General features: G+C 35.8%; 3 protein-coding genes and 1 pseudogene across 3 annotated transcripts; 2 read left to right on the top strand and 2 right to left on the bottom strand.

Moving 5' to 3' along the window:
* Positions 1-354: 354 nt before the first annotated feature.
* On the top strand, positions 355-1,799 carry LOC106298175 (annotated as a pseudogene).
* Positions 1,800-4,609: 2,810 nt separating this feature from the next.
* Positions 4,610-5,946, top strand: LOC106298745 (the record flags this gene model as incomplete). The annotated part of the gene is given in 3 exon segments (XM_013734893.1): positions 4,610-5,206; positions 5,356-5,584; positions 5,660-5,946. Coding segments are annotated over 3 exon segments (991 nt in total), but the record flags the coding sequence as incomplete, so codon positions are not given.
* An 800-nt stretch (positions 5,947-6,746) lies between these two features.
* LOC106298174 lies at positions 6,747-7,547 on the bottom strand. Its single transcript, XM_013734252.1, has one exon. The coding sequence runs from the start codon at positions 7,545-7,547 to the stop codon at positions 6,747-6,749; it is 801 nt and encodes a 266-aa protein (XP_013589706.1).
* A 2,269-nt stretch (positions 7,548-9,816) lies between these two features.
* On the bottom strand, positions 9,817-10,774 carry LOC106298736 (ethylene-responsive transcription factor ERF013). The gene has a single exon (XM_013734884.1). It carries the CDS (start codon positions 10,704-10,706, stop codon positions 10,002-10,004), a length of 705 nt encoding a protein of 234 aa, XP_013590338.1. The 5' UTR covers positions 10,707-10,774; the 3' UTR covers positions 9,817-10,001.
* Positions 10,775-12,199: the final 1,425 nt, after the last annotated feature.

The following is a 12,199-nucleotide window of genomic DNA, read 5'->3' as shown; positions in this document are numbered from 1 at the left end:
ATATATATATATATATATATATCTAGTTTTTTTTTTTGTCAAAATATATATATATCTAGTTATCGATGAAAAATATGCGTAGAGCTTGATCCTTGTGGCCATGCATATGAAAGGTAGCTACATACACAGTGGCGGATCTAGAATACATTTTTATCGGGAGCAAAGATGAATTATATTAGCAAACAATAATATATGAGCACGGGCATAACTAAATTTTAAAGAAATTACACTCGATTTTAAAATTTTATCTCCCTTACTACATATGAGATTAGTACATCTACATGTGGTTATTCTACTTAGCAATTCGATTTATTGTACTGTATATCTTATGTATAACTTAATATTACCAAATAAATGATAAACTATTTTAACGTATACGTGGTGAGCGGATTAAAATGAAAGCTATAAACGGTTTTGAATGGAATTATATAGGTTGCTAATAATTCAAGGAGACTCTTTAGCTTAGTAAGATTTTGTGTATTGACAAGTTCGTAACTAGTACGGAGTAATAAGCGGCTGGGCCCCCGAATCAGACCGTGTTGTAAAAGCCCACTAACGTCAAAAAATTAAAGTGTTTTTTTTTTGCTTTTGTTGCTACTCTGTTCATGCCAAGTCCATGCACATGGTGTGAGTCTGATGATGCTTAGACAATTAAGCTTCAGATCCTTCTCTTCTCCCATTTTCTTTACGTACAATCGGACGGTCCTGATTTCACCAAAGAATCTGCCATCCAAGCCATCAAAGACGGTAAAAACAGTATGCACGTGGACACGGCCTACCCGATAGCTCAACTCTACTATAGCTTCTAGGTTTCGTGAAGACACGGGTCTTGTCGTTGATCCGGAGAAAGAAGTCATTGTTACATCTGGTTGCACAGAAGCCATAGCTGCAACTATGTTGGGTTTGATAAACCCCTGACGACCAAGTCCTTCGCACCTTTTTACTATTCTTGAGAAGCAACGCTCTCTATGGATGGTGCTAATGTAAAAGAATCACTTTTGGTTTTAGCCTCCAGATTTTTTTAAAATTTCTTATATGAATTAAAACCCGTAAACTATATAAAAAAAGAAATTATAAAAATTCTTAAAAATGTGTAATGATTCCAAAATCTCTTGGAAAACAGAGAAACAGTTTACATTACAAGAGAGGAGACATTTGCGTCACTATGCATTAAAAACCATGTCGCTGTGTTCTCAAATGAAACGTATGACAAGCTTTCCTTTGAAATGGATCATATTTCCATAGCGTCTCTTCCCGGTATGTACCAAAGAACCGTGACTATATATGAACTCTCTAGGGAAGACTTTCTCCTTAACCGGATGGAAAACCGGTTGGGCGATTGCACCACCTCATCTAACGTGGGGGATTCGACAAGCGCAGACTTACCTCACGTTCAGGACGTCGACGCCCATGCAATACGCAGCCGTTGCAGCTCTCGAGGCGCCAGGGTGTTACTTCAAGGAGCTGAGAAGAGATTATAGTGCGAAGAAGGAGATTCTTGTTAAGGGTTTGGACTTTGGAAGAAGTTGGGTTTGTAGTGTTTCCCTCGAGTGGGACTTACTTTGTGGTTGTGGATCACACGCCGCTTGGGTTAGTGAACGATGTTGCCTTTTGTGAGTATCTTATCAAAGAAGTTGGGGTCGTTGCGAGCGTTTTTCATTTGGACAAGGAAGAAGGGAAGAGTTTGGTTAGGTTTGCGCTTTGTAATGACGAGGAGAAACTGCGTAGTGCAGTTGAGAGGATGAAACTGAAGCTTAAGTTTGCCATCTCTAGTTGAGAGGATGAAACTGAAGCTTTAAGAGAATACTTTGAAGTCTGAGACTTTGAATTTGGTTTAAGTTTGATTCAGTAAAGCAAAGCTGATAAAGTAAGTTCACGTTGTTATTAAATGAGTAAAGTATTTATTTAATAATTTACTTATTTAATAACAAAAAAATATTAAAACGAGTAAAGTATAATAGGCGTTGTTTTCGTCTTATGTATTGATTTGTTTAGTTTGATTAGTAAGTTAATTAATTAAACTAAGGTTGAATATTCTTCAGAAGACTGAAAGTGATGTGATTATTGTATTATTTTGGTCGGATTATCTTTTCCAATGCCGAAAGTTTTAAAAGCTAATTGAATGTGAAGGAACTTAGACTTTTAGATCTTAGTGAACGTGATGTTAGCTTAATTAATCAAATACTTGTATAAAAATGTTTAATCAATGTCATTAGCTGGGCTTCCTCCTTTGAAAAAAACATTGAGATAGACAACGGCCATGTTCGTTTACGTGTCGCGCGAGCTGCGACCTGCGACCTGCGACTAAGATTTCGTTCGTTTACGTGTCGCGCGACTTGCGACTTGTGACCTGCGACCTGCGACCTGCGACTAAAACTATGTTCGTTTACGTGTCGCGCGACCTGCGATCTGCGACCTGCGATCTGCAACCTGCGACCAGTCGCGCTATCAAAATTTTCTTAATTTTTAGTCGCTGTTTTTTTGGGCGACTTAAATGGGAACCCGCGACTGGTCGCGCGATCAGTCGCGCAACATCAAAACGAACAACAACCTACGACTTGCGACCAATCGCAGGTCGCATGTTACGCGACAGCAAAACGAACAACAACCTGCGACCTGCGATCAGTCGCATGTCGCAGGTCGCAGGTCGCGCGACATGTAAACGAACACGGCCAACGAGTTTCTAATAACGATATGATTTAGGAGCTGGGCTATCTATATGTAACTATTTTCAACAGAATATCACATTATATGTGAATATAATTACTTGCATTATATAATTATTATCCCATGTGAATTTTATTAGAAAAAGCAAAGACAGAGGCCTAGTAATGCGGAATGCACCATGCGAGGATGTTTGGTAAAACGTTTGTTTTTTCATTCACAAATTTGATCCAAACCCATTTTTTTCTTTCTTCTTCACTTTATTGGCAATATTTGATTCAACAAACAATTCGGGGTTGATTGGCAAGTGCTTTAGAAGTGTTGTAAGATCTCTCTACAGCCTAAATTATTTCTACGCCCAAAATTTTGCCAATCATACTTTCTAAAGATTTTTTAAAGCTACAGATTTTTCTTTCCTTTTTATTTATTTTTAGCTGTAGAAAGCCATAAATCTAGAGCACTTATTTTTTGTTTTAGAAAATTTATATGTAAGTCTTTGAATCTTTTTAAACCTACAACTAATATTCTACGGCAAAATTATCTACAGCCACAGCAAAAAAAATCTACAGATTTATTTCTAAAGCAAAAATATAAAACTACACCTACTTCCAATCATCCTCTTCATTTTAGTCTATTGTACCGTCTGCTTTTAAATAAATAAAGTAAGCCTTACTAATTTATACAAAAAAATTATAAATATTCTTTCCAAGTACAAATCAACTGTTATATAAATATAGAAAATTCCCCCAAAAGCAGAGGTATTTGAAACGAGAAGTTGATTAATCTATTCTATTAAAACACAAGTGTGACCTATTGATGTTAGTTGAGTCCAATAAATATTTTCCATGATACCTACCTTTTAATATGATAACTGTATATAAGAGAAATACAAACTTTATACGATAACCACCGCATCAGTTAACCTTATAACCACCACATCAGTTCTCGCCTAACTGCATCAATATATTTGGGCCATAAACATTTAATTTACAAAACCCATTAAAATTGGGCCATGGACTTTGATTTACATAATTCATTTATAATTGGTATACAAATTATTATGTGTAATAATAATCTAATTATAATTATATACGAAATTAAATCATGTTTAATTTTTATTTTTATTTTATTTATTTAATCTATCTATTTAATTACTATTTTTTTACTAAACAAAACTGTAACAATATTTTATTATTTTTTAATAAAATAACAGTTTGAAAATAAAGTATCATATTAACGTATTAAAGGCTATGACACACATGTATAATTTAACAATATAATAAATTCAATACAGTTATACAAATATTTTACTAATCATTTTTTTAAATTACGCAAATACGTTTGTTGATAAAAACACAAGTATGATTACAAAAAATACATATATATTACAAAGAAAGAAACAAATATATAAATTTAATTTTAAATAATATATACAAAACAAATAATATACCCGCCCACACTCTCTAGTTATATTTAAAACTAGCTAAAGAGCGTCCGCCCTCCTAATAAACCGTCAGATTTTCATCTAACGGTCAGTATTAAAACCAAACCATTTTTTTTATCACCCGCTCCAAAGCCTCTCTCTCTCTCTAAACCAAAGAGAGAGAGCTTCTTCTTCTTTGAATATTCTCCGGTATCGAAAAACTCGAAAAGAACGAGACTTTTCTCTCGGTTTCCTCACCCTTCGCGATGCTCGGCACGGTGGTGCAGCGGCGGTTAAGATTCGGTTATCATCAGTCTCTAGGAAGCTATTAGCTTGTTGGAGAGAGAGAGAGATCATGAGCTACACGAAACTGAAGAGAACTCAATCTTCGTTGCTCAGATCGTCTCCGACGATTCATAGTCTTTCTTCAATCTCAGAATGTGACGTCAGCGACCTTGAAGCTGGTGAGAAGGAGGAGAAACAGAGTAGGAGAAAACAGAGTAAACCATTCGGTTTAATTAACCGAACCGGATCAAACCGAATTAAACCGGGTCTCGTCTTCACACTCTCATCTTTCTTACTGTTCTTCTTCGTCTTCTCTCAAACCGGTACGTCGGAGAATCTCCTCCTCTGTTTAGCCTTCGTCGCCGTCGTTCTGTTCTTCGCGTCGCGGAACATGGCGGTTATCAACCGAACCGTAACCGCAATCAAACAAAAACACAAGCCGGAACCGGTTCAATGGTACATCGGCGATTCAAATCAAGAACCAAGCAGTGGAGATGTCTACGAAGGAGAGTTTAACGGAGGAAGAAGATGCAACGGAAGTGGAGTTTACTACTATTACGTTAACGGACGTTACGAAGGAGATTGGGTTAACGGAAGATACGACGGCTATGGAATCGAGTCTTGGTCTAAAGGAAGTAAGTTCAAAGGACAGTACAAGCAAGGACTTAGACATGGTTACGGTGTTTACTGGTTTTACACCGGAGATTCTTACTCCGGCGAATGGTTCAACGGTCAAAGCCATGGCTCAGGTGTTCAGACTTGTGCTGATGGAAGCTCTTATGTCGGAGAGTTTAAGTTCGGTGTCAAACATGGACTTGGATCTTACCAGTTCAGGTAATAAAAAAAAAAAAGATTTCTTTGTGTGTATATATATATATTTGGTAAAATGTATTTTTTGTATTTTTTTTTTTTTTGTGGTAAAATGTATTTTTATTACATAAAGAGATCTCTTTGTTTTGTTTCTGAATTATGAATTGTTGTAGAAATGGAGATAGGTATGCAGGAGAGTATTATGGAGACAAGATCCATGGTTTTGGTGTTTACCATTTTGCTAATGGTCAATATTACGAAGGAGCTTGGCATGAAGGTCGCAAGCAAGGGTATGGCACGTATGGGTTTAGAACCGGAGGTGTAAAATGCGGTGATTGGGATGATGGTAATCTCGTTAACCGGCTTCCTCTAGAAACCGGCCCGGTTTATAAAGCGGTTCAGGTGGACTTTAGTTTTTGCCTTGGGAAAGTTACTTGTTGTTTTGATTCAAAGATACTTAACTGTTTAGCTTTGCAGAGTGCTAGAGAGATGGCGAGAAAAGGAGTGAATCAGAGACGGGTCGATGAGCAGGTGATGCGAGCTGTAGCTGCGGCTAACAAAGCTGCAACGGCCGCGAGAGTTGCTGCTGTGAAAGCCGTTCAAAATCAGATGGATGGTAAATTTTGTGAAAAATTAAAATGACAAAAGTAAAGATGACATTAACAAAAGTAGAGTTATTGTTTTCAGTCTTTTATTGTAGCCATGGTAAGCTTGAAATTATGAGAAGCTTTTTACTATGTATATAAGTCATGTTTTGTTCTTTTCTTTTTGGTATACTTTTATGTGGATGATTGATTGATGATGTTTTGATATGATCTGAATCACTGACATAAAATAAAATCAATAATATTTTACTATGAATTAACAGGAAGATTCGTCGAACCCAGACTTGTCAACGTAAGCTTGACAGTAAGCCATATCAAGTAAAAAACTAAAAATGTAATGGGTCGCTATGGCCTGCTGCTGTGAGTCGTCTGACCAAATTAGTTGCGAATAATTTAGTTGCAATACTTTAGGTGAATGCATTCAATATTTTATAGCATTTCTATTTTTTGTGCAATAAGAAATATAAGTTTGAATAGTTACATGTATAAAATGTACCTTATCATTACTTTAAAAAATGTTTAGAGCAGTTTAGTTCTGAAGTTAACGCACAAAATACAACTGTCACTGGTGATAAATTTATTATGGCTAGGTAATGTATTCTGCTCATTTTTTTTGGGTGCGCGTACAAAAGAAATTAGAATGGTTCCAAATAAGTAGGTGATTTTGATATTAAGAAATTAGAAACGACATTCTTGAATGTACCAGCCGATTCAAGTTCAATGCGTAATCTTATGTACTCCACTGATTTTTTTCAGTCAAAGCACAATCAAAATACATACATGTGATAGCTAAGCATTTCGAGTCATTCATTTTTTTTTTTGATAAGTATTTGAATTTCATTATCAAAATGAGAAAGATTGTAAGATTTTACAAATGGTTTTTTCAAAGACCATCCCAAGCCAAAAAAATATAAAAACAGGGAAGGGCCTAAACAGTAGATCGAAGAAGCTGAATGAAACTACTCATACTTGAGCCATTGTTGCATCAGGTTTCTGAAGTTCTTGCGTTGTTTTTTCACTAGAATCGCATCCTTGACTTGTCTGTCAATTTTCTTGAAAATCACCTGAGGAGTTGAGGAGATATCATTGTGGATCCTGTTGTTTCTCTCAATCCAGATTTTATAAATTGTAACCTGAGACACAAGCTTGCGTAGAGTGGATGGGCAGGTAGAGTCCCTTAGACCTAACCATTCTACAAAAGCAGTCCATGTGTGAAACAAAACAGGCCTGTAACCCAGCCGTTTGGTCACTGTAATCCAAATTTCTTCACTAAACCTGCATCTTAGAAATAGGTGTTCTCTGTCTTCCATGTAATGGTTACAGATGCAGCAATTCGGTTGGATCTGAAGCCCCCAAGAGGCAATTCTTGATCGAGTTGGTAACCGATCAAGGTGAGCCACCCACATAAGAAAAGCATGACTAGGAACGAAACCTTTGTACCATACTACATCAGCCCATACCTGCAACTCACCCCTCGGTCTGATGTGGTCCCAAGTGCGTTTAGTTGAGAAGGAGGTTAAGTCTACACCATCAATCTGCCATGAGTAAGAGTCCGGTGTTGACGACTGAGATGGGATCGGAATAAAGCACAGAGCAATGTGAAGGTTTTCCGCTTCAGGAGATCTAGCAGGTCTTAGATTCCATCCGTTCATAGAACAGGCTTCAGAGACATAAGCTGTTAATGGGATCCCCAACTGGCGTGGACCACTGTCTCCATACTTTCTAGTTATATCCAACCTTATTTCGGGTATGATGATCATATGAATGAATAAAGTTTTTAACTATTTCTAATGAGATTGTAGTCATATATCAACACTGAAAGTTAAAGACAGAAAAGTTGATTACGTTACGGCAAAAACACGTCCAAAGCATGCCTCGTTAATAAATGGCTGAAGAAGCCATGCATGTGTGTCCTCATCATAACCATCTCTCTATGATATTATTCTTAATATCTTTGTTTTATGTAGTTTATATCCTTATCATTTCTTAACTGTGTACATTTTTTTCTTTGGATAATTATTATACATGCATGCGTGATAGATACATTGGCAATGACAAAATATTCTTGAATTAACTGCGGTTAGTGTGCCATTTTTTATGTAAGATCGTCAACACTAATTAACACCTAGCTATGCTTAAGTTATGATTAACCATCCTAGCTTCAACTCTGTAGCATCAGTCCTGTATATAATAATTCAAGGTAAATCGAATAATCAGTACGCTAAGGGAAGTAACTGATGACATGGTAACTTTGCTTACACAGACAGTTTGACTCAAAATATATGGACATTCAAACTTTGAAGTCTCTAACTACTCAGCATGCAGAATTGCTCTAAGAAAAAACAGTTGGTCCCATTTTCAAGCTCTATAGAGTTATACACAGAAACTGTACTGTGCCGTATAAATGAATAAGATATTAATTCGCATTAAATATTTCCCTATAGCTACGATAAATAGCATTTATGGAAATTATGGAGATATTTAGACACGAATTTAATTATTCGATGGGTCGACAACAGATTAAGGCTGCCAAACTATTCAATCCGGGACGATTCAAAGCTCCATCAATTGATCGATGAAGAGGACTTTCACAAAGGGCCAGGACTTTATTTTGTGGGCTTTCATAAAAAATGGAATCTACTTTATTGAGTTAAGGTATTAGAGCATGATTAACCCGAGTTTCTTAGGATGAGGTTCTTAGCGGAAGTTAAGAAACTGTTTCTTAACTTTTAACTAAAAAGCTAAGAACCGGTTCTTAAATAAGGATTTTAAGAACCGGTTCTTAGTTTTTTTAGTTAAAAGCTAAGAAACTGTTTCTTAACTTCCGCTAAGAACCCCACTCTAAGAATTCCGGGTTAATCATGGTCTTAGCTTAGCTTATTCACAACTCCTAGCCCCCACCTAGCTAGCGCTAAATATGGCCCAAACAAATAAAAGCTTCAACCAAATGTGGAAAATATCTGTTCCACCAAAACAATCATCCATAGGTTTATGAAAACCAGTATTGAACCTTTATAATACTGATATCAGGATGTAAAGTTTGTAGAAAGATCAGCGAGAGATCCTATATCAAGTCCTTAAGAGACAAAAAAAACATTGGTGTTGCGTGAAACAGTGACATAAACAAGGAAGCTGGAATATAATAGAGTCACCTTTTGTGAAGACGCAAAAAAAAAAAAAAAAAAAAAACCCCTCAATTCACTTGTTGAATGGAGGTACCAACCCCTCGCAGCATATATTAAAGATGTGATATGTATGTCTAAAATACTTTAATTATAACTATAAGTTTATGGTCATAAGCAGAGAAGAAAACCATGAGGTTGATGATCTAGCCAAGTCTGCAAAAATCCCTGTTAGAAAACGCAGTCGCCTAGGTGCTGTTCGGAGGTTGACCGCGGCGATTATGCCCAAATCGATGTAGCCATACATTGACCCGTGTTGACCCGCGTAAGACTGGCTAATTTCCGTGTTGACCGCCTAATTCCCGTCTAATCTCGCGTTAAACGTCTACGTTTTTTTTCTCCCGTCCGTGTAAGTTAAAACACGGTTGATTATTTTTTACTCTTTACGAATCAAAAAGAGACTGAATATGTAAAATTATATAATTATGTCTAAGAACTTGTATTTTAAAATTAGCTAAATATATTATAAATATATTAAATTGTATTTAAAACTAGGTCCCGCATAATCTTCGAGTACTCTCCGATTTTTTGGTAACTCGTTAGGCCAGGAATTATCGCCCGACTAGCGTGTCTAGCGTAGTTACTAACAGGGGCGAGAATCATATCTAAAAGTTATGTAATCTCTCGTTTTTAGTTAAAGATATAACGATATAATAATATTTATGTTAATAAAAATCACTTTGCCGACAGAAAAGAAAACAATGTAAATAGTAAAGTACTACTTAATTATTTATAAACTCTCTTATTATAAGTGGGAACTCCATTGTAAGTGCCATAAAATAACTTAAAACACACACATGAAAAAGTCAAAGAAGTGACAAAAGGACCTCTTCTTCATGTGATCTCCTTAAATTAGTGGGTATATTTAATATATATATTAAGAAAATTACATATATGTCGTTAATTCCTTTCGAGCAACAAACAACTTGAAGAAACTACACGACGAATCATAATTGATAGATTTAAAAGAATAAATTGAATGAAATAATGTGAAATGAAATTGTTTCGTATAGAATAATATGGACCGAGGGATCAACTGAAACTCCATAGCTGAATATCAGCATCGTCGTATAACTCATCCATCGTTGTCTTGGAGCTGTGTGGAGAATAATCGAAGGCTCCGTTGATGAAGAACATCTCACTATGATCATACCATGATGGATCCATCAAAGACACATGTTCATCAGCGAATGATGCCATCAACGATACTAAGTCATCATCATTATGATGATCATCTGGTGGAGAAGAAGCTGCTGAAGATGAAGGAGACGGATGGTTTTGAATACCATCATCATGATGATCATCAGCATCATTGGAGAAGGAGGGAGGGGTAAATACGTCAGAAGAGATGGAGTTAGCAGCTTGAGCGGCGACCTTTTGGATTGATTTAGGGGACAGAGGAGTCTTTTCATCGATGTCAATAAGAAACTGAGAAGTAGTGCTTGGGAAGTTGAGATTGGCTTTAGGGCCTTTAAGACACAAGAGAGCAGCATCGTAAGCCCTAGCAGCTGCTTCTGCGGTTGAGTAAGAACCTAACCAGATTCTTGTCTTTTGATTTGGTGCCCTAATCTCAGAGACCCATGATCCCCAGCTTCTCATTCTTACTCCTTTGTATTTCTTTATCTTGTCCTTACAAGATTGATGATGCAATGCCAACGAGGAAGAAGTAAAAGAAGAAGATTGAGACAGTGACGATGAGGAAGTGGTAACTTGGATCTTACGTTCATGTTTCACCATATTGTATGATAATGTTGTGTGTTTGATATAAATGTTAATGTGAGAAAAAGTATTTTTGATGGAAAATAATGTTGAGGAGAGGAGATTATATAGAGCTATGGACTGATTTGGAGAGGAGACAATAATGGTTTATTTTATAAATTATAAATGGGTCAAATGAACTAGGAGGATTTTTTGTGTAATGTGACGTTTTTGGTGCATGACAGGTGTTTTTATTAGTATTTTTTTGTTTACCCACATAATAACAAATGGATATGTCAGATATTGTTTCTTATTTATGTTTGTATATTATGTATGTATTATATCATATTTAACAAGAATGTGATTTGTTGAAATTCTTGGTTTTATTAGAGGAAAAAGGTAATACTGTATATATAGTAAGATTGATTAAATAGGTAATACTTCATATATAGTAAGATTGATTATATTAACTGGTTAATAATATGAGAATTTAGATACTTACTAGATAAAAACCCGCGCTACGCCGCGGAGTATTACAACACGAAATTTCTTTTGTTAGGTATCAAAATCAGAAAAGCTTGAAATTTATACGATATAAAAGTCTACGAAAAAGCAACAATCATCAAACTATTAGCCATCGGAAAAGTTCTGACTTCTGAAGCCTTTGTGTTTCCTTCTTTGGTACTCATGATTTGATGCAGTTAGCGATCCAACCATTTTCCTTCAGATATTTCTCTGATTAAAATTTCTTGTTGTTTGTTCACTAATTTTTTTTTATCTTTGGTCACATTTTGTGTTACCTTCTGTTAGGAACAAAGTTTGAAAAGCGTACCATACGGAATTATATATGTTTCTACGCTTATAAATTGTATTAGTGGTTATTTATAACTAATGTTAATACTTGATTGTTAGATTAACTTCTTATCTACAACTTTGAAATAAAAAATTGAAGTGTTTCATGATGGTTTCTCTGAGATGAAACATAAAAGGGAAAATCATTGCTCTATTCATCTTGTATATTGTGCTATACATACACTGTGTAAATATTATAAATACTCTGAAGTTGTAAACATAAACCACCATGGAAAGTTTAGTAACAATATAAAGTATGTAAACAAACTAAAGTATTCTTCCCTCAATATGTTGGCGCCAACAACAAAGTTGAAGGACTTGCAGTGTGGCTGCGATCTCCCTGACCAAATACAAATAAGCTCACTTATTTTGAAGTTGGTCATGCAAGCTTGGCTCTACTCTGTTTGGAAAGAGCGGAATCATCGATTTCACTCATCGCTATCTCAATCAACAACGTAAGGGACGGGCCTTCATTTGAAAATCTCCCAAACAATGAGAGCTTAGCTATATCTTTTTTCCCCGAGTTATACCGTCTAGCGATTAAGAAAGTTTATTACTCTCTACATAGTTTGGTGATTCTCAAACTTACTTATTGATTTTTGTTTTCTTCTCACTATTGTCTATCGTTGCTCTTCTCTCTCTGTCATTCATCCTTGCTTGATGAACGGTCTCAGGTGACA

The sequence above is a fragment of the Brassica oleracea genome, chromosome C6, assembly GCF_000695525.1.
Source record: "Brassica oleracea var. oleracea cultivar TO1000 chromosome C6, BOL, whole genome shotgun sequence".
Taxonomy (NCBI): Eukaryota; Viridiplantae; Streptophyta; class Magnoliopsida; order Brassicales; family Brassicaceae; genus Brassica; species Brassica oleracea.
This window is presented reverse-complemented; position numbering and strand designations above follow the sequence as displayed.

Excerpts from the sequence above, each read along its gene's own strand:
- LOC106298174 (XM_013734252.1), bottom strand. The coding sequence starts at position 7,547 with ATGATCATCATACCCGAAATAAGGTTGGATATAACTAGAAAGTATGGA.
- LOC106298736 (XM_013734884.1), bottom strand. The coding sequence starts at position 10,706 with ATGGTGAAACATGAACGTAAGATCCAAGTTACCACTTCCTCATCGTCA.